The sequence below is a fragment of the Panthera pardus genome, unplaced genomic scaffold (genome assembly GCF_024362965.1).
Source record: "Panthera pardus isolate Hobbes unplaced genomic scaffold, ASM2436296v1 HiC_scaffold_25, whole genome shotgun sequence".
In the NCBI taxonomy this organism is placed as follows: Eukaryota; Metazoa; Chordata; class Mammalia; order Carnivora; family Felidae; genus Panthera; species Panthera pardus.
In genome coordinates, this window is record NW_026526821.1 from 68,590,021 (window position 1) to 68,610,273 (window position 20,253).

Consider the following 20,253-nt stretch of genomic DNA (forward strand, 5'->3'; position numbering starts at 1 on the left):
TGGGGGTAATAAGGTGAACTATGTTATTAATGACACAAGTTAGGAGTTTAGTAGGGTGGCTTGGGAAGTTATAAGATAGTTAGAATGAGAATTCAGCTGCAATCAGAAATACACATCTTTGTAGAAATAAAACTCAATTGTGCCTACCTCTACCTATTCACCCAGATTTTTTATTAAAAGTTAACAGTTACACACAACTACCACCAGTTACCTCTGTTTTGTCTAGGTGGACGGTGTTCATTTCACCTTATCATCACAGACTCAGAAACTGTACTCAATTTCTCTTGAGAGCCCAGGGGAACTCAAACAGGAATCTGCAGAATGTTGCTATCTCTAAAGCCAATCTTGACACTCCCAAAGAAAACATCCTTTTGTCACAGTATAGACATACCTCAGGAACCCACAAATTCTGGAAGAAAGTGGTTCTGACCTTCCTTCCTTAATTACTCCCTCAGCTTTAATCATTAAGACAGTATGAAGTTATCATCAACACACCATCACAGGGAGAAAAACCATTTTTTGTGCTATATTGGGATCTTTAACCACTTTTATTCTTTGATTCATTCTCCCTCCAACCTAGAATAGGCTCCTCATCAATATACATCCATTTGTCCCTTCTGGAACAGACTCAGACTTGTTTTAAGTACTAAACACATCTCTTTTCCAGCTCTCATCATCATATTTTGTGCTATGTAATCTTGTACTTCCTGTAAAATTCATACTTCTCTGAGTTACCTTTCCTCTCCGGTTATTCCTCAAACTCCTGCAGAACAAAAAACTGTTTTTTTGTTTGTTTGTTTGTTTGTTTGTTTGTTTTGTTTTGTTTTTTTTGCTTCCCTGTGTTCCCCATCAGCTTTGGCATACCATGGAACAACCATGAGATGGGTCTTACTGAACGTTCATTGATGGATCAAAGGAGTATCCAAGACTGGGCCTCTATTAGGGCCTTAAAGTAAAATATGTGAAAGAAATGGCTAGGTCTAAGAATTGCTTCTGTTGTAAGCACTTTAAATAATTCAATCAATTTTATGATGCTTTCTTTCCATCCTACTTGCTTACCTTTTCTCAATGCCTTCTAATTCAGAATAAAAAATGAATACTCAAGAAAAATATCTTCAGGCAGAAAGTGAAAAAGAAATTTGAACCAAAATTAAACATAATTTAAGATATGTGAAACTTGGCTAGACAAAAGACGAAATTAAGCACAAGATTTACAAGTGACTGAGAATGTACTGATATTTTAAAATACTTTTAGGGAAAAAAAAGTAATGATTTTGAGTCTGGTTAAAATTATTTCCTAAAGTTTGGTCTGAGACTTCTTTTAACTGATATCTTCAGTTTCCCCATCTGAGCAGGAATAAACCCAACCACCTAATATAATGACCAACAGGTTGATTCTAGTTTCTCCAGTTAAGAGACAAGCAATAGTCTCAGTTCTACTTGGCAGCTTACACATAAAGTGAAAAATGTTTTTGATTGCCCAAGATAGGGTTGGCAGGTGCCTATTAATATAGTAGTAACTATTAATATTGCTTCTTTTCTCTTGGAATTATGTGTGTTTGGTCTCCTAATTAAAGGGTGCCATCACAGGAAACAGAAAGGAGACTCTCCCCTGACAGTTAACACCCAGACAAAAGGTTGGGTAAACCCAAGGTGCTTGGTAAGAAGGAAAAGTCAATTCTTTTTCAGGGGACATCCTCTGTGCTAGGGCACATGGCTTGTTGACCCAAACATACACTGGATTCCAGCTTCCACTCATTTCCTCCAATGGGATATTGGTGCAGTCCATAGTCACCCAAACTGCATAACTAGAAGCAGTAGTCTGTCCATCAGCTAGCATGGTCTCCCTAATGCTCACTTACTAAAAGTCAGAGGACTCCCCAACATCCAGCCCAAATTCCAGTCTTTTATGAAGTCTTCTCTAATCACCCCACACCACTCCTTTTTCTAAATTTATACAGAACATATTTTCTGTGTCACTCATTGGACTTGAACCCAGTTCTTCATAGTGATGCCTCTTTAATATCTTGATTCAGAATGAGTTTGGTGGGGGGCAAAAGAGTGTAGGGCAATTACATCTCTTAAACCTTCTGGAAAGATTTATCTCCATGTATATGAACCCAAGTCTGATAGCCAAGACAGGGTAAATTTGTTCTCAGAAGGAATCAGACACTAAAATAGGGAGATTCGTACCTATTGCACTTATAGGATTGCAAAACTGAACTACTATGATTACTGACAGTGGAGCTAATATGTATTGAGTACTTCCTACTTACCAGGGTTTTACCAATAACTAAGTATTTTGAAACTAATACATTCTTTCATTGACAGCTGACATAAATTTCATTTAGAGTGAAATATTTTAAGCCAAAAAAAAATCCCCTTTTTAAAAAAGGGGGTTTCAATATTGTTGGCATTCTTATGGTTTCTTTAAAGGCCTTGGCTATTCCCAGAGGTTTTCCTTTCTTTTCGTTTTTGTTTTTTTTTTCCCCTTTATTTTTTCTCATTTGAGTCTTAGCACCCATTTAAGTTATGATGCTTTCAACCTCGTATGGTTTGCAAGCTAGCCCAGAAATAAGACCACTGTTGAACTACCACAAAAGTATAAAAGAACATTTTGATGCCACAATCTTTCCTGTTGCCTGTGGAGTCTCTGCTGAAATGAATCCAGATTCGAGCTCTAGGATGAGACGGAAAATGAAAGCATGTTGTTTGCCAGGACACTGTGGGTTTATATGGATGTGTAACAAGTTGATTTGGAACACTGGAATTTCATTCTATTCTGTTGTGTTTTTTTTTGTAAAGGCAATTAACTAGTCCCAGGAAGGATCCTTCAGTTACATAAAAGTTTGTTTTATGAAATGTCATGGCTCCATTCATAATTTTGTCTTGTTCTTCCAACTGGTATATACAACTTTCAGAGCTCTCTCATATTTGGAAGGCTGGAAGGGCCCAGACTTTGAAACAGTGTCTTGTTTTCACTGTTTTTGTTTTGTTTTTTTGTTTTTTTTTAAACTAAAGCTATATAAAGCTTGTCGATTAAACAGAATAAATTTCTAAATTAAAAAAAAAAGAAACTAATAACTAACTCATTGAAAATTCAAACAATCCTCTGAAGTAAGTACTATCATTAATAACGTTTTACAGATTTGGAAACTGAAGTACAAAGAAGCTAAAGTATTTGGTGAAAGGTATCACATGTGTGAAGTGTTGTAACTAAGATTTGAACTCAAGCAGTCTGACCCCTGAACCTTGTCCCTTAAGGTCCACACTACTCCATCTTTAATCTTGTGTTAAGTATATAGCATATGTCTGAAGTTTGGTCATTTGATGTGTGATCTATATTTCCTATTGCAATTTAGTGTTTAAGAGGGGTACACAAATTGGGTTTGGCACTCACTGCTATACCTAAATAAACAATGACCAAAAAACAAAAGAAGAATGACAAGTAGCAGGGGAAGGCATCATTATGAGCATGATACCAATCCCAAGGGACCCTTACACAGCCCTCAGAGATCTGAACAAAATGAGCAATACGCATTGGTAACAGGACCTCAGCACAACAAAGGTTTAAATTTTTTATTTATGTATGTATGTATGTATGTATGTATGTATGTATTTATTTATTTTGTTTATTTATTTATTTTGAGAGAGAGAGAAAGACAGAGAGAGAGAGAGCAAGAGCAAGGGAGGGGAAGAAAGCGAGGAAAAGAGAGAGAATCTCTACTCAGCACAGAGCCCAATGTGGGGCACAAACCCATGAACCCTGAGATCATGACCTGAGCAAATCAAGAGTCAGACGGAGCCACCCAGGCACCTCACAACAAAGGTTGTTACCTCTTTACTTCAATCCTTGTGCAACACCAAAAAGAAACTTCTCTCTCTCTCTTTTTTTTTCTTAGAAGGAATAAGAATAAATAGTGTAGGCAATGTTGCATAATACTTCAGAGTACTGGAGTGAGCTTTGGGATCTGTGACCTTGGCAAGTAACCTAATCTCTGTGTTTACTCATCTATCAGAAGGACATAACATTAGCTGGCTTTTAAAGATTTATAATGGAAAATGTATATAAAATAAATACCACAGGGGTGCTTGGGTAGCTCAGCCGGTTAAGCAACCAACTCTTGACTTCGGCTTAGGTCAGGATACCACAGTTCTTGGGATTGAGCCCTGCACTGGGCTCTGCTCTGACAGTGTGGAGCCTGCTTGGGATTCTCTCTCTCCCTCTCTCTCTTTCTCTCTGCCCTTCTCCTGCTCACGCATGAGTGTACACCCACACTCTCTTTCAGAATAAATAAATAAATGTTTAAAAAAAAAAAAAAAACTACCACAGTTCCCCATATAGATTGCCTGTCTAGCTCCCTCTTGCCAATATTAGATCCTACAAAAGGCAGGAATTTATATGGGCCCTGTGAATGTTTGGGATTTCGGGGTGAAGTGTTACCTCTTTACCTCAACCCTTGTGCAACACCAATTTCCTTATTGAGTGAATCCTATGCATTAAACCTTCTATTCAAACACGCTTCCATAAAGTACAGGCCTCATCTAATTATCCCCAGACCTGTTTCCTTCTGTGACTGTGACCATCCTGCACCCTCATCCCACCCCCACTTTACACCAAAGTCTGCATTTAAAAAAAGCCTTTTTGTTTGTTTCTCCATTAACCAGAAAATACACTCTCATCCAACTCCTCTGCCAAATTGAGCAATAAAAATAACAAATGAGAAAGCTGAAGACTCTACATGGACTTTTAAAATGCTCCAGCAAGGTGACCCTGAAAAATTATTATGGTATGCTATCAATTAGTTGACACTATCTAGAAAAATGAAGCTAGATGTTTCTCTATTCTGTCCAGTTTTATATCTCATAAATTCAGCTAAAATACTTCATTGGAAATGCATATGGTAATATCTAGACAGACTTATGTTAGGTATATTCTCTTTTGGACTCTCAATGGATATTTTAAATATTCAGGCCACCAGTATAGATAATATGCCCAAGATGACAAATTACTTCAATAATACTTAACATGAGTGAAGTTAGTCTCAAATTTTCAGAAGAGGTAGGAATCTTAGCTGCTTTTTAATACAGTCAAATTCAAAAGGCTAAAAACAAAACAGACTTTAAAATGTTTAAGATGAAAGACTTTCTTTGACAAATATCCAACCCATGAGGCTAAATTTGACACAAAATATTCACCATCATAATTTAAATTTTAATATATGGCCTATTTAAAGGCTTCATACTTCAAAAGACTTTCACATTTATTATGTCATTCTGTCTTAATTAAGAACTAAAATATTAGATTATATTATACCTTTGGATTCTTATAGAAACTAGGTTTATATTCCTCAGGAATAAATGTGCTTTTCTAACAACCATATAAACATGTTAATAAATAATTTATCATAACAATTACATCTGACTTGCCAGTTCTACAAAGACATGAAATTTTATTGTTAAAATCTTTTTTTTTTCCTGGAATAATGCTATAGAGAATTGAGGAAAAGGTATTTTTGATAAAAATAATTTTTTTTAATTTTTTTTAAAAATTACTAGTTTACAGAAAAATTGTAAAAATAGTAAGGAGAGCTTCACATATCTTTTACCCACCTTTCTTCACTGTTAACAAGTGAAACAACCATTAGGTAATTATCAAAACTAAGAAATTAACATTGGTATTATACTATTAAGTAATGTATAGACTTTATTACTAATTTTTAACTAATGTCCTTTTTCTGGTCCAGAATCTAACACAGATTCCCACATCACATTTGTCATGATTAGATTGAGGTTATGAATTTTTGTTGCAAATACTTTCTCAGTGCATTATATCATGAGGTACATAAATCAATATTTCTTAATAATGATGATGGTTAATTTGATTACTTGGTTAAGGTGTTCTACTGAGTTTCTTTGTGAAAGGTTTTTACTTTCCCCTTGAAGTAGATACTTTTACACTACATAAATTACTAGTCTCTACTCCAACTTTTATGCACTAATTTTAGCATCTGTTGGTGAATCTTACCCTCAACAATTGTTACTTTGAAGTTGTAATGCTGAATTTCTATTTCCATAATCCTTCTACATTTGCTAATTGAATTATTCTGTAAGAAAGAACTCTCCTTAGGGGCACCTATGTGGCTCAGTCAGCTGAGCATCTGACTCGTGATTTCAAGTCAGGTCATGATCCCAGGGTCATGGGATTGAGCCCCAAGTCAGGCTCAACACTGAGTGTGGCTCTCTCCCTCTGCCCCTCTCTCATGTTTGTGCTTGCTCACTTGCTCTCTCTCTCTCTAAAAAACAAACGAAACAAAAAGAAAAACTGTTCCTGCTCCCCTATATACCCATGTATCTACCTATCTATCTGTCATCTGTCCATTCAGTTACTTATTAATACCAATATGTTCTCATGGATACTTATTTCACTATCTGGATTATAATCCAGTGTTATATCCATTTAATTTGCTGTTCAAATAACTCCAATTCTGGCATGTAGGAGCTCCTTCAGATTGGTCCCCATATCCTTCTGTTATGCCTTTATATCAGGGGTCAAGAAATTATGGTGTACTGGTCAAATGTGTCCCTCTACCTATTTTTCTAGATTTACTAGGACACAGCCACAGCCATTCATTTGCTTATTACTATTGCTGCTTTTGTGCTACAATGGCAGAGCTGAGTAATTGTGACAGAGATCATGAGACCTACAGAGATGAAAATATTTACTACCTGGTCTTTTACAGTAAAAGTTTGTTGATCTTTGCTCTGGATTTTTTTCAAAATTATGAACCTTAGTGTTCAAATGGCATCTATTTGCTACATTTGCGGTAGTTCTTAATACAGAAATTGGAATATACGTTTTCCTACATTCACCTAACTTAATTGGTTATAACATTTTTGGTGCTGAGAGTTGGTTTTTGGTGGAAAGGAAGGAATGGATTGTCAGTATTCTCCTGGAGTGAGTTAAGTACATATGTAAGAAAATAAACCATACAGATTAAAAAAGTAATGAGATAAAAGTGAAAAATTATCTAGTAAGGGGAGAAAAGGAGAGAAATTGTCCTCCTCCATGGGTTCTGAAGTTTCTTCTATACATGCAAAGGGCTTTATTAACTTGTCCTCATAATAATGATAACACTTTCCAAAGATGTCAGATTAATAGTCATTTTTATCTTGAACACATTGGACACTGTAATTTCGCCATCACACTTCACAATCCTCAGATAATTTACAAATAGATCTCTCCACATGAGAGCCTCAAATCATGCCTCTTGGTTTTGAGGCTGTTTAATATGCAATGCACTGATGCTAGAATTATATAAAGCATAATACCAGTGCTTGAAATACATTTATTAGAAGGATAACAACATTCTTATAATCATGTTAGAGAGAACTAAGTTTTTCTAAAGTGGAAGTACAAAAGTTGGGCTTGTTCTATTAAAGAAAAAAGATTTTATATAAGTAGAAGAGGCTAATCCAGAGGGCTACATCCATAGTTAGAAGGTTATAAAGGGCAGCTACATTTCACTGGAAGCATACTTTATTTGGATAGGAGGTTCCTCTGTGTTCATTACACAGACTTTGTTTTGTTTTGGTTTTTTTTCCTCTAAAATTGACATCCTCAAGATCACCCAGAGCACAGGTTCTGAATCTTAGGTAAATGGGCCATGGGATGTTGAGACACAACCCCAAAAAATCATATGCATAACTGTGTTTAAATGCAGACATATGTGTATTTTTCTAAAGATAAGATGCCCTACTTCATCATCATCTCATAGAGGAAGAAACATTAAGAAAAACTGGTAAAGGGGCACCTGGGTCGCCCAGTCGGTTAAGCATCTGACTTTGGCTGATGTCACGATCTCACGGTTCATCGATTTGAGCCCCACATCAGGCTCTGTGCTGACAGCTCAGAGACTAGAACCTGCTTTGGATTCTATGTCTCCCTCTTTCTCTGCCCCTTCCCTGCTCATGCTCTGTATCTCTCTGTCTCTCAAAAATAAAAAAAAAATAATAGAAAAATTGATATAGATTAATATCTAAAACTGAGGATAGTTACGTCTATATAGGGCTTCAACATCTGGAGATGAGATTTTTATCTTTTTGCTAATTTGTGTCCTCTTGAAAAAAACGTGATTATTTACCATCAAGTGACATTTAATACCAATTTATTCCTGAGTTTACAACGTAAGAAAAGTAGGTATGTGATAAGAAAAGGAAATACTATGCAAAATATGAGTCTTGCTCACAGCTGGCATTCAAATGGTGACATTAAGAACTGAAAGGGAAAAACAGCTGGTAGAATTTTTTAAATTGTTTAATTATACACAAAAGTACTAGTTGTTATCTGTATTTATCACAAAAGCATTTAAATATACCTGGGCACTTTAATAAAACGCTCTTGAGAAAATAAGGAGTAAGAGTGTTTGAGAAAGAATTAAGAGAATGGTTCATTGAGTTGGGAACACGACTGATCTTCCATTGCACTCAAGTAATTATAAGCAGTGGGATATAAGATACTTTTGGATACTGACGAAGTTTATAAAAGCATTGTTAAAAAACTATAAATCTTATCAAAATCAACCAAAACACTTGGAAAAGCTGTGAAGTTTCCTGAAAGCCTAAGATCCTTAAAAATGTAATATCTCTGGGGGCACCTGGGTGTCTCAGTTGGTTGAGCATGCGACCTCGGCTCAGGTCATGATCTCACAGTCTGTGGGTTCAGGCCCCATGTCCGGCTCTGTGCTGACAGCTCAGAGCCTGGAGCCTGCTTCGGATTCTGTGTCTCTCTCTCTTCCCCTCCCCTGCTCATTCTCTGTCTCTCTCTGTCTCAAAAATAAATAAAAACATTAAAAAATTAAAAAAAAGAAACTAGAATTAAAAAAAAAAGTAATATCTCTGACCTTCACACTTTAGCTATTACTTTAAACATTTTCCACCTCTGCTCCTAAAAACTAAATTGTGCATTTGTAGTAGCAACAATTTTTTTTTAATTTTTTTTTTCAACGTTTTTTATTTATTTTTGGGACAGAGAGAGACAGAGCATGAACGGGGGAGGGGCAGAGAGAGAGGGAGACACAGAATCGGAAGCAGGCTCCAGGCTCTGAGCCATCAGCCCAGAGCCCGACGCGGGGCTCGAACTCACGGACCGCGAGATCGTGACCTGGCTGAAGTCGGACGCTCAACCGACTGCGCCACCCAGGCGCCCCTAGCAACAATTTTTTTTATGTAACATTAGTAATTCATTGTTTTGTAACCAGTGAATATATTCATTGACCTGATTATCAATACCTTTGGGGAAAAGTCCTTGAACCCAGTTCTTCAGTTGATACTTTTGGCTATCCTTACTTAAAATTATGGTAATGCCATTTTGTGTTTAACATATTTTTCAGGAGTGGGATCAACATGTACCTTAATTACGATAAGAATTTAGAGTACTAAGATTGTACACTGAAAACAATAATGGGGAACAAAGGGAAATCTTCTGAAAATCATGAAGGGCTATTTATATTTATTTATATTATCTATGTTTGTTAGCCTGTGTAGTATAAGTGATGCCAAAGCCCACCAAGCTATCAGAGGAACTTTCTTTTTCTTTTGTCAAAAAATTAAAAATCCTAATGTGATTGACTTACAGTAACTGTAAGAACTCTTTGACTTAAAAAAAAATACAGGTCACTGAGAATATATATGAATGAGTGAGAAGTCTGAGAAGGTACCATTTCTTTCCATCTCCTTGGATACAATCTCTCTGTAGCTCACACTTTAGGCAGATGTATTTAATATACTGCTTAATAAAAAATTTATAATTTTTCCTCATTAAGAAAAGCCCCAAAGTCTCAAAAAAATGAGCACCATTAAAGAAGATATTAATACTAGAAAAGACAGAATTTTAGTCACTAATTCTAACATAGCTACAGTGTTTGAAGTTTCATATATTTCATAGTGTGTAAGCTTTACTTTGGAAAATTTGAATTAGTTACAGTTAACTATATCACAGAAGCCAAAAATGTATATATTCATATAAATATTCATCCATGTACATATTTGCCTAAAAACCATGAGCAAAAGACAATGTTATTACATAGAAGTTGAATGAGGAAACTGGATTTATTCCAAAAATTATTCATTAAGTAGCCTACTATGTGACAAATACCGGTTACCATGTCTTCTGTTGGACCGTACCAAAAATTAGTTTTTATTTAAAGAATGATTCAAATCTTCACTATGATTAATCCGTTTCCATAAAGAGTTATATTTTCACTGCCTTACTTTTGTAGGAGGGAAACAAAATTCCATCAAGCATTTCCCATATCTATACATTTAACCAAGACATGTGACAAATGTCAAATGTGAGATTTGACAAAAGTGAGATTAAGAAATAACCAGTGCCTCCTAATGAGTATTACTGACTCAAAAATTCAGTGATAAATAACTATGGTGTTGTTTGTTTGTTTTTTTTCCAGTGTGATAAAGATTTCAGAAATAGAATTTAGTGATTCATCACTTACACATAATACCTAGTGCTCATCCCAACAAGAGTCCTTCCCCCACCTACCTCCCCTCCAGCAACTCTCAGTTTGTTCTTTGTATTTAAGAGTCTCTTATGGTTTGCCTCCCTGTTTTTCTTATTTTTGCTTTCCTTTCCCCATGTTCATCAGTTTGGTTTCTTAAATTCCACATATGAGTGAAATATTGTATTTGTCTTTCCTTGACTGACTTATTTCACTTAGCATAATACACTCTAGTTCCATCCACATTGTTGTAAATGACAAGATTTCATTCTTTTTGACTGCCAAGTAATATTCCAATGTGTGTGTGTGTGTGTGTGTGTGTGTGTGTGTGTGTGTGTGTGTGTATACACCACATCTTCTTTATCCATTTGTCAGCCTATGGAATTTGGGCTTTTTTCATAATTTGTCTCTTGTTGATATTGCTGCTATAAACATTGGGGTGCATGTGTCCCTTGTAAATTTTTTTTATGTTTATTTACTTTTGAGACAGAGAGAGACAGAGTGTGAGTGAGGAAGGAACAGAGAGACAGGAAGACACAGAATCAGAAGCAGGATCCAGGCCCCAAGCTGTCAGCACAGAGCCCAACATGGGGCTTGAACTCATGATCCATGAGATCATGACCTGAGCTGAAGTCATACACTTAACCTACTGAGCCACACCCAGGTGCCTTTTTTTAAACATTTATTTTTTAATGTTTATGTATGTGCCCCTTCTAAAAAGCATTTTTGTATCCTTTGGGTAATTAACTATGGTTTTTCTAAGAAAATTTTTTTCTATGTGTTATTTTTTACCACTCATAATATAGGTTTGTGTGTGTATGTGTCTGTGTTGGTCAGCAGAAGTAATGGACTCTGACATGGAATAAGATGTACAACCATGACCAATCGTGTAGGTCATCTTAATATTTAGCTATGAAGAGTATACCTTGCTATGTTGAAGGATTTATCTAATGATTTATCTTCATTCTGGTTTCTATCTTCCAGATAGTATAAAATAAGGTACACAAAGTTGGTAAACAAGAATTCCCAAGTATAATTTTGGCTCTGACACTAACCGGCAAAGTGATTCTGACTAAATCCACCAACCTCTCAAAGGTTCCATTTTATTGTTTGTAAAATGAAGGAGCTGAAATAGAAGGATCTGTGAAGGTCCTTCTCTTTTTTATGTTATGATCACAAATGCAGTAGATTTTCTCAAATACATCATACATAGCAAAAATTTCATTAAAAGTAAATAAAAACACCAATATCTAGGAAACTTTTAAATGATGGAATGACTCAAACAGATAGTCAATAATTACCGACAACTTAAACTAAGTATATAGAATTAACCTAAACTAAGTATATAGAATTTAAAGGGAAATCATCACCATGAATTTCCTGAGCTCTCAAATATTTTACCAACTTCCGAAGATTAAAACAAAATCAAGATTTAGAGATAATATCAATAAGATCTTTGAGCCAAAGTGATGGTAATGCAAAAAATATCTACACCATCTCTATGGAATCTTTTCTTGGGCCATTCCTCTCTTTCTTCTAAACTTTCCTATTCCTAAATAATCTGCTTTGTTATACCATCATAGAAAACCATGTTTTCTCTTCACTAGTAATTTTGAAGTTAACCTATTTTATTTGACATTGGTGGGTTTTCTGAATCCTTGTTTCCCTAAAAGACTAAACTCTTAGCAAGCAAGAAACATGTCTTTGACTTCTCTATTCATTCCTACCATAGATTTCCATCTCACTGTTAACTTGGGGCAGTCTGGTGACATAGTGCAGCAAGAAAACGTTGAAAATTGCTGATGAGAGAAAGAGACAAACTAAAAAGTGGAAATGACTCTCCTTCTTTTCAGTCATTGACCAGATTTTCCATCGTATTCTATGTTATTCTCTATTTTCTTACACACTACTCTAGGCCTTCATCTTTTGACATCTGGATGGTTTAATAGCTTTCTAAATACTTTCTGTCTCTATCTTTTCTTGATAATCTCATTAAAATAAATTCATGCCACCCTTTAGGTAAAAATCAAGCCTTTCAAGATCCAAATCAAGTTTCCTATTTTTTTTTCATAGTTTTACTAGCCTACTTACTTCAAAATGGCTTCTTCTTCCTTAAAACCTACCTTTTTTGTATTTATCCATCCAAAATTAGCCAAATGTTATATGGTAAGTCTTATATTTTCTCAGATGGTATATTTTTAATCTCCAACATTTTTTATGTATCTCTGTGTCCAGATGGTAAATCTAGTATGTCCTTTTAATGTAGTGCGTATCCTTTAAGTATTTGTTCATTTGATTTATTCATTTGACATGAATGAAATGAGTATTCGGTTTTGTGCAAAGGACATTTTTTGGCATGCTGGTAGACAAATGAACTCAAACGTTTAATCTCAAGGGTAACTGTGATTTAACTGGAGCAATCTTTAGTCTGGGCAAAGAGTAAGATGATGTTAAGTTCTGTGGATTAACATTATGAGAAAAGGAAATCTATTTTTGTTGCGAGAGAAGTTTTGCTACATAATTGTAATTAGGAACAAATCAGATATCAATGATGCATTATATTCTAAGAGCTTTAACTAATAAGCACTAATAAATGGTTTCTCAACTTTAAATGGCTTGCACAATATTATTCCTATACATTGCTCCATGTACAGAAAATAATGAAAAGTGGGTCTGTTATTCAGAAAATTCAATATTTATTCTAAAATATGAATTGTTGGGTTAAAAGAATATTTCAAATACTCCAAAAGGGCATAAAATCTACCTCTACTAATTAGTTTCTCTATGAAAGCCTTCCAGACAATTATAGGGTAATACCACTGGTCAACGCTTTAGGTGCTTTTCATTAAATGTATAGTGTTGCTACCAGATGAATTGCTTCATATAAAAGCACTTACCACAAAGCCCTATAATGGAAGGTTAAGTGCTATACTTAATTACTAATTTCAATCCTTATTACCTATATTTTGCAGTGCAGGCACTTTAAAAGGAACCAAATATAGTCTGTTGGTTCCTGCTTCTCTGATTATAGGATTTGGTGGTAAAAGCATTAGTGCAGCTGTATTTCTAATGAAGAATAACAACAAAAAAAAAACTTTAAAATAAAAGTAGTGATACCACAAACCAATATAAAAGACATATACTAGACATTTCTAATGAACTCATACATAAAATCACTTTGTTCTAAAAACTTTAATCTAGATGACACACACTTCTAAATTCAGCCTTCACAGCATTGTTGCAGATACAGCTCCAAAAGAAGAAAGTCTTTGAAATTTTCATGGCTTATTTCCTACCTCAATATCATGCTGAAATGCACACAGAACAGATGATTAATAAAATACTTGATAACAATGGTGACTCCCCTGAGTTCTTTACATATTCATCATGAACTTTTTACATGTATATATTGAAATTCCTCACAAGTGCTCTAATTTTCTTGAGGACAGATTCTGTGTTTTACTTTTGCTTGTATCTTCCATAATAACTGTGACTTTGCTCACTCTTGATTAATTAATATTATCTCAAATACTTTTCACTGAAAGCGTACATAGGATCTTTGCATGTGCCTATTTTTTTTTTCTAAATATAAAAGAGGTTGCATCTAAAATAACTATTTCTAAAGATTGTCCCTTAATTATCAGGATATTGTCAGTTTCTGATCTTTAAATATATTTTACATTGTTCCCTATACTGGGCATCCATTTAATTGGTAAATGAGACATTATATGTGTGTTAAACAAATTTTAGTCTAGAAAAATATACAACTATTTGCTGACTTAATTTACTGCCTTATTCTAGTATTAAATTGGACATTAGCTTGCCACAGGATCATGTCTTTTTTGAAATATACCTAGTACATAGTATCTAGTAAGTGCACAATTAAAAGACCGTCAATCAGATAAAATATATTAAAGAGGCATAGAAATTTTTGAAAATATAAAATATTTATCTCAATGCATTAATGCATTAGAAAACTAGGTTTTGGTTATCTATGCTTGAGAAATGCATATTGTATTTCTCTTTTAGAGATGCATTATGTATATTAATAAAATAAAGTCCAGATATAGATATTTTAAACTTAGTTTAAAACAGATTTTCTCCAACTAACTTGAGAGTGGGACTTCTCTCCCCTTGTAGGTCACCATTAGCATTCTCTAAAAAGGAGCTCTTAAAAAATAGCACTATGTGATAAAAGTGTGATAAAAGTAAAAAGTTACTAAAATGAAATAATTTTAACAAATTAACTGGTGAAACATTGCTGGGCTACTATAATAGTAACAGAATTTGTCAATTTACATATTCAGGTCTTTTATTCACAGATGACAAAACCCCCAGAGACACAGCCTAGACCTTACCCTACTTTACACATTTCATGGTGTCCAGTGCAGTAACTTCCTCTCAGTAAACAGGTATTGATTAATCTGTATTTTGGAAAATTTACCAATTTACTCTCCATAATCCCACTAAAGGTGTACTTTTTATGAAAAATACCCTTCTACTAGGATTTCAGTAAATGCAGTATTAGCAGGGTCTATGTGACATATTTGAGTTACTTTCCTTCCAAGTCTTCCAATCCATTACAGATGGTAAAAGAAGGTGTACATTCTTGTAATTGTAGGGATAATTCCCAGGACATCAATTCAGCAAATATTTATTGACTGCCTACTATTTGCCAGTATTATAATGAGCCCTGGACATATTATTAATGTGCTTGCTTCTGAATTTTGTCATAGAGCTGTTTTTTTTTTATCACACTTAATTCAGCAAATATTTGCACAGCACCAGTTTTATAGAATAGGTTTGAAATGAGGCCTGAAGATGTAGAAATATATAAATCAGAAAAGTTCCAGGAGGGCACCACGGACATTTCATTACACATTTCCTAATTGTGAGTCAGTATTAAGAAAAACTGAGATCTTTATTAATAAGTTAGTCACTTCCTCATATCATTTCTTCCAAGAAACAAATACTTATAACAGAGGCTTATATGCATTTTGGTAATCATTTGTATTGTGCAAAATGAAAATTTCTTTTTGAATATTTTCTTTATACACTACTATAAATCTGTTGTACAAGTCAGTTGTAGCTAAAAGAGGAGCAGAGAGAAATGAGACTGATGTGTTTAGTAACCTCTTGTACTAAAATATAGAGATAATAATTGAAGTAAAATACAAGTATACTTTTAATTTGTATTTTACTTTAAAATAACATGATTGTTAAAGTTTATTTTTGAAAAAGAGAAAGGGGGGAGGGGCAGAGAGAGAGGGAGAAAGAGAGAATCCCAAGCAGACGGTCAGCACAGAGCCTGACGTGGGGCTTGAACTCACAAACTGTGAGATCATGAATTGAGCCAAAGTTGGATGTTTAACCGACTAAGCCACCCAGGCACCCCAAAATAACATGTCTTTTTTTAATTGGGAATATATGCAACCACAAGTAACACTAGTTTAAGTCTTTATTTCCTTTGTTTCAATAATGCAGATCTGATAAGCTGATTAACAATGAAAAAAGTTAATTTTTATTTTATCTGTAATAGCTTGACATTCATTTTATAGACGTGAAATGAATAATGCTAGTGTCACAGAATCTTTGTGAAACTCCCATATGGTTATATGACAGTGAAAACAAACTTCATTTACTTACACGTTCTTATAACGGGTGACTTATAGTACTATATATTGTTCCTTTACTGTTTCTCTATTTGTCTCATGGTCCTCTTGCACCTTTCATGAGTTTCAGCTCTGCACCATCAAAGGAACCACCTGGTCCTACTTTTTTTCAGAGAAAAATATGTAATATTCCCTCCCTCGGTTTTAAATATAACTTTGTTACTTTTGACAAAGCCTTTCCTTTGTTCGAATGCAAGGATCCAGTAAAAAGAGCTTTGACATGTTGTGCCTTTTATGTGTGCATTTTTCTGGTTTCACTGATGTCCTGGATTTTGCAAACGATAAAGTGTGCCTTCAAGTTCTCCTACAAAATGCCATTTGTACACTGTATCAAGAACAGTTTAGGACAGCATTACATTCACATGATTTTAAAGTCCAATAAATACTTGATGGTTTCTCAGAAAACCCACAATCTGGTGAAACGGACGCAAAATAGTGCTTTGTTTTCCACTTTGTTTTTCATAAAATCTTCCCCCGATACACATTCACTGGCTTACCTGCAGGGTAGCGCTCGATCACTGGCCAGCTGTCCACCTGTAATGTGGCATTGCCACCACTCCTTGTAAAACGGACTACATGGTATTTCCCATCGTTAATGATTGCATTGGACTCCTCAATGGCGATGTCATCTGTCCCAACATTAAATTTAACTCCAATTTTTCCTTGGTGCTGGAAGGAAGGAGGGGACAAAAAAGAATTGTATGAAATTATAGTGATTAGTCAGCATTTAATAAGAATTAAGTATAGGAACAAGACAAGAATATCCACTCTTGTCACTTTTGTTCAACATATTATTGAAAGTCCTAGCCACAGCAATTAGGCAAGAAAAAGGAATAAAAGGCTTCCAAATTGGAAAGAAGTAAAACTGGAACTATTTACTGATTATATAATATTATATATAGAACATCCTAAAAACTCCATAAAAATGGCTAGAACTAAAAAACAAATTCAGGGGAGCCTGGGTGGCTCAGTTGGTTAAGTGTCTGACTTCAGCTCAGAGCCTGGAGCCTGCTTCAGATTCTGTGTCTCCATCTCTCTCTGTCCCTCTCCCACTTGTGCTCTGTCTCTCTCTTTCTCTCAAAAATAAATAAATGTAAAATATAAAAATTAAAAAAAAAACAAATTCAGTAAAGTTGCAGGATACAAAATCAATAGACAAAAATCTCTTGTGTTTCTTTTTTTTTAACGTTTATTTATTTATTTTTGAGACAGAGAGAGACAAAGCATGAATGGGGGAGGGTCAGAGAGAGAGGGAGACACAGAATCTGAAACAGGCTCCAGGCTCTGAGCGGTCAGCACAGAGCCCAACGCGGGGCTTGAACTCACGGACAGCAAGATCATGACCCGAGCCAAAGTCGGCCACTTAACCGACTGAGCCACCCAGGCGCCCCTCTCATGTGTTTCTTTACACTAATAATATACTATCAGAAAGATAAATTAAGAAAACAATTCCATTTACAATTACATCAAAGAGAATAAAATGCATGGGAATAAATTTGAGCATGGAGGGAAAAAAGATCTGTATATTTGAAAACCATAAGACATTAATGACAAGAATTGAAGAAGACACAAATAAATGGAATGAAATTCTATGTTCACAGATTAGAAGAATTAATATTACCATGTCCTTACTACCCAAAGCATTCATTATACAGATTCAATGCAATCCCTACCCAAATTCCAATGGTATTTTTCATAGAAATAGAACAAAAAACCCTAAAATTTGAATGGAACCACAAAAGACCTTGAATAGTCAAGCCAATCTTGAGGAAGAAAAACAAAGCTGGAGACATCATGCTCCCTGATTTCAAACTATATTAAAAAGCTACAGTAATTAAAACACTATGGTATTTGGCATTAAAACAGACACATAGATCAATGACACAGAACAGAGAGCCCAGAAATTCATCCACACAACTATGGCCAATTAATTTACAACAAAGGAGCCAAGAATATACAATGGGGAAAGAACAGTCTCTTCAATAAATGGTACTGGGAAAACTGGACAGCCACTTGCAAAAGAATGAAACTGGACCACTATCTTATGCCATACACAAAAATTAACATAAAATGTATCAAAAACTTGAATATAAGACCTGAAACTATAAAAAACCTAGATGACAACATAAGCAGTAAGCTCCTTGGTATAAGTCTTTTGTGATGATTATTTTAATCTGTCACCAAAAGAAAAACAACAAAAGCAAAAATAAATAAGTAGGAATACATCAAACTAAAAAACTTCTGGACAGCAAAGGGAACCATCAACAAAATGAAAAGGGAACCTGGGGGGAATAGTTAAGATGGCAGAGAAGTAGAAGAGCCCTGGGCTGTCCTTATTCTTCAAACACAGCTGTATTGAGGTCAGATCACTTGGAACACCCAGGAAATTGATCTGTAGAGTGGCAGAAGGATCTCCACAGTTGGCAGGAGTTAGCATGGCAGGTGCAAGGTTTACTTCAACAAACAAATCAAAGTACATCTAGTTAAGGTCCAAACACATCCCACTACAAGCAAGGAGGACCTCTGCAGAGTACCGACGCAGTAGGAAAGAGCAGCCAACCCGCAACAGCAGAGTGCACACAACATACACCAGAAACACTTCCTGAAGAGCCAAGCCCTGGATAGTGTATGACCCCTTTTTAATATAGTAGTACTCTCAAGAGCAGAAAACATGTCAGGCTTTTAAAACATGCAAAAGACAGAAATTTAGCCAAAATGACAAGACAGAGGCATTCTCCCCAAAAGAAAGGTCAAGAAGAAGTCACAGGCTGGGACTTGCTCAAAGAAAATATAAGCAATATATCTGAGCAAGAATTTAGAACAAAAGTCATAAGACTACTAGCTTATGAAGACACCAGAGAAACCCTTGCTACAGAGATCAAAGACCTAAAAACCCGTCAGGCTGAAATTTTAAAAAAAATGGTATAACTGAGATACAAAGCTGAATAGATACAGTCACAATGAGGATTGTAGAAGCAGAGAAGACAATAGATGATATAGAAGATAAAATTATGGGAAGAAAATGAAGCAGCAAAGAAGAGGGAAAGGAAAGTATTAGAGCAAAAAGGAACTTAGCAATTCCATAAAACTAAACAATACCCACATCATAGGAGTCCCAGAAGAACAGCAGGAAAAAGGGGCAGAAAGTTTATTTGAACAAAATGTAGCTGAGAACTTACCTAGTCTGAGGAAGAAAACAGGCATTCAAGTCCAAGATGCAGAGAACTTCCCTCAAAATCAACAAATACAGGTCAACACCATGACACATCATAGTGAAACTTTCAAAATATAAAGATAAAGAGAAAATTCTGAAAGCAGCTAGGGACAAAAGGTCCTTAACCTACAAGGATAGACACATCAGGTTAGCAGCAGACCTGTCCACTGAAACTTGGTGGGCCAGAAGGGAGTGGCAGGAAGTACTCAATGTGCTAGAACATGACAGGGATGTCAACTCTCACCACTGTTGTTCAACATATCATTGGAAGTCCTAGCATCAGCAATCAGACAACAAAAAGAAATAAAAGGGATACAAATTGACAAGGAAGAAGTCAAAGTTTCTCTCTTCACAGATGACATAACACTGTATGTGGAAAACCCAAAAGACTATCCCAAAACTGCTAGAACTGATACATAAATTCAGCAAAGTTTCAGGATATGAAATCAAAGTACCAGAACTGGTTGTATTTCTATATACCAATAATGAAACAGCAAAGAGGAATCAAGGAATGGATCCCATTTAAAATTGTACCAAAAAGTGTAAGAGACCTGGGAATAAAACTAACCAAAGAGGTTAAAGATCTGTACATTGAAAACTACAGAAAGCTTATGAAAGAAAATGAAGAAGACACAAAGAAATGGAAAAACATTCCATGCTCATAGGTTGAAAAAACAAATATTGTTAAAATGTTGATACTACCCAAAGCCATCTACACATTCAATTAATCCCTATCAAAAAATGCCAGCATTCTTCACAGAACTAGAATTAACAATTCTAAAACTTTTATGAAACCAGAAAAAAAAAACCAAATAGACAAAGCAACATTGAAAAAGAAAACCTAAGCTGGAGG

At 35.1% G+C, this 20,253-nt stretch overlaps 1 protein-coding gene across 25 annotated transcripts in view; it reads right to left on the bottom strand.

Moving 5' to 3' along the window:
- NRXN1 (neurexin 1) overlaps positions 1–20,253 on the bottom strand; it is a 1,129,526-nt gene that overhangs the window by 153,993 nt on the left and 955,280 nt on the right. For all 25 annotated transcript variants that reach the window (XM_053890675.1, XM_053890679.1, XM_053890684.1 and 22 more), the window contains one exon: positions 16,684–16,855. In XM_053890675.1, coding sequence (XP_053746650.1) covers positions 16,684–16,855 — 172 coding nt within the window. The remainder of the gene's footprint in view (positions 1–16,683; positions 16,856–20,253) is intronic.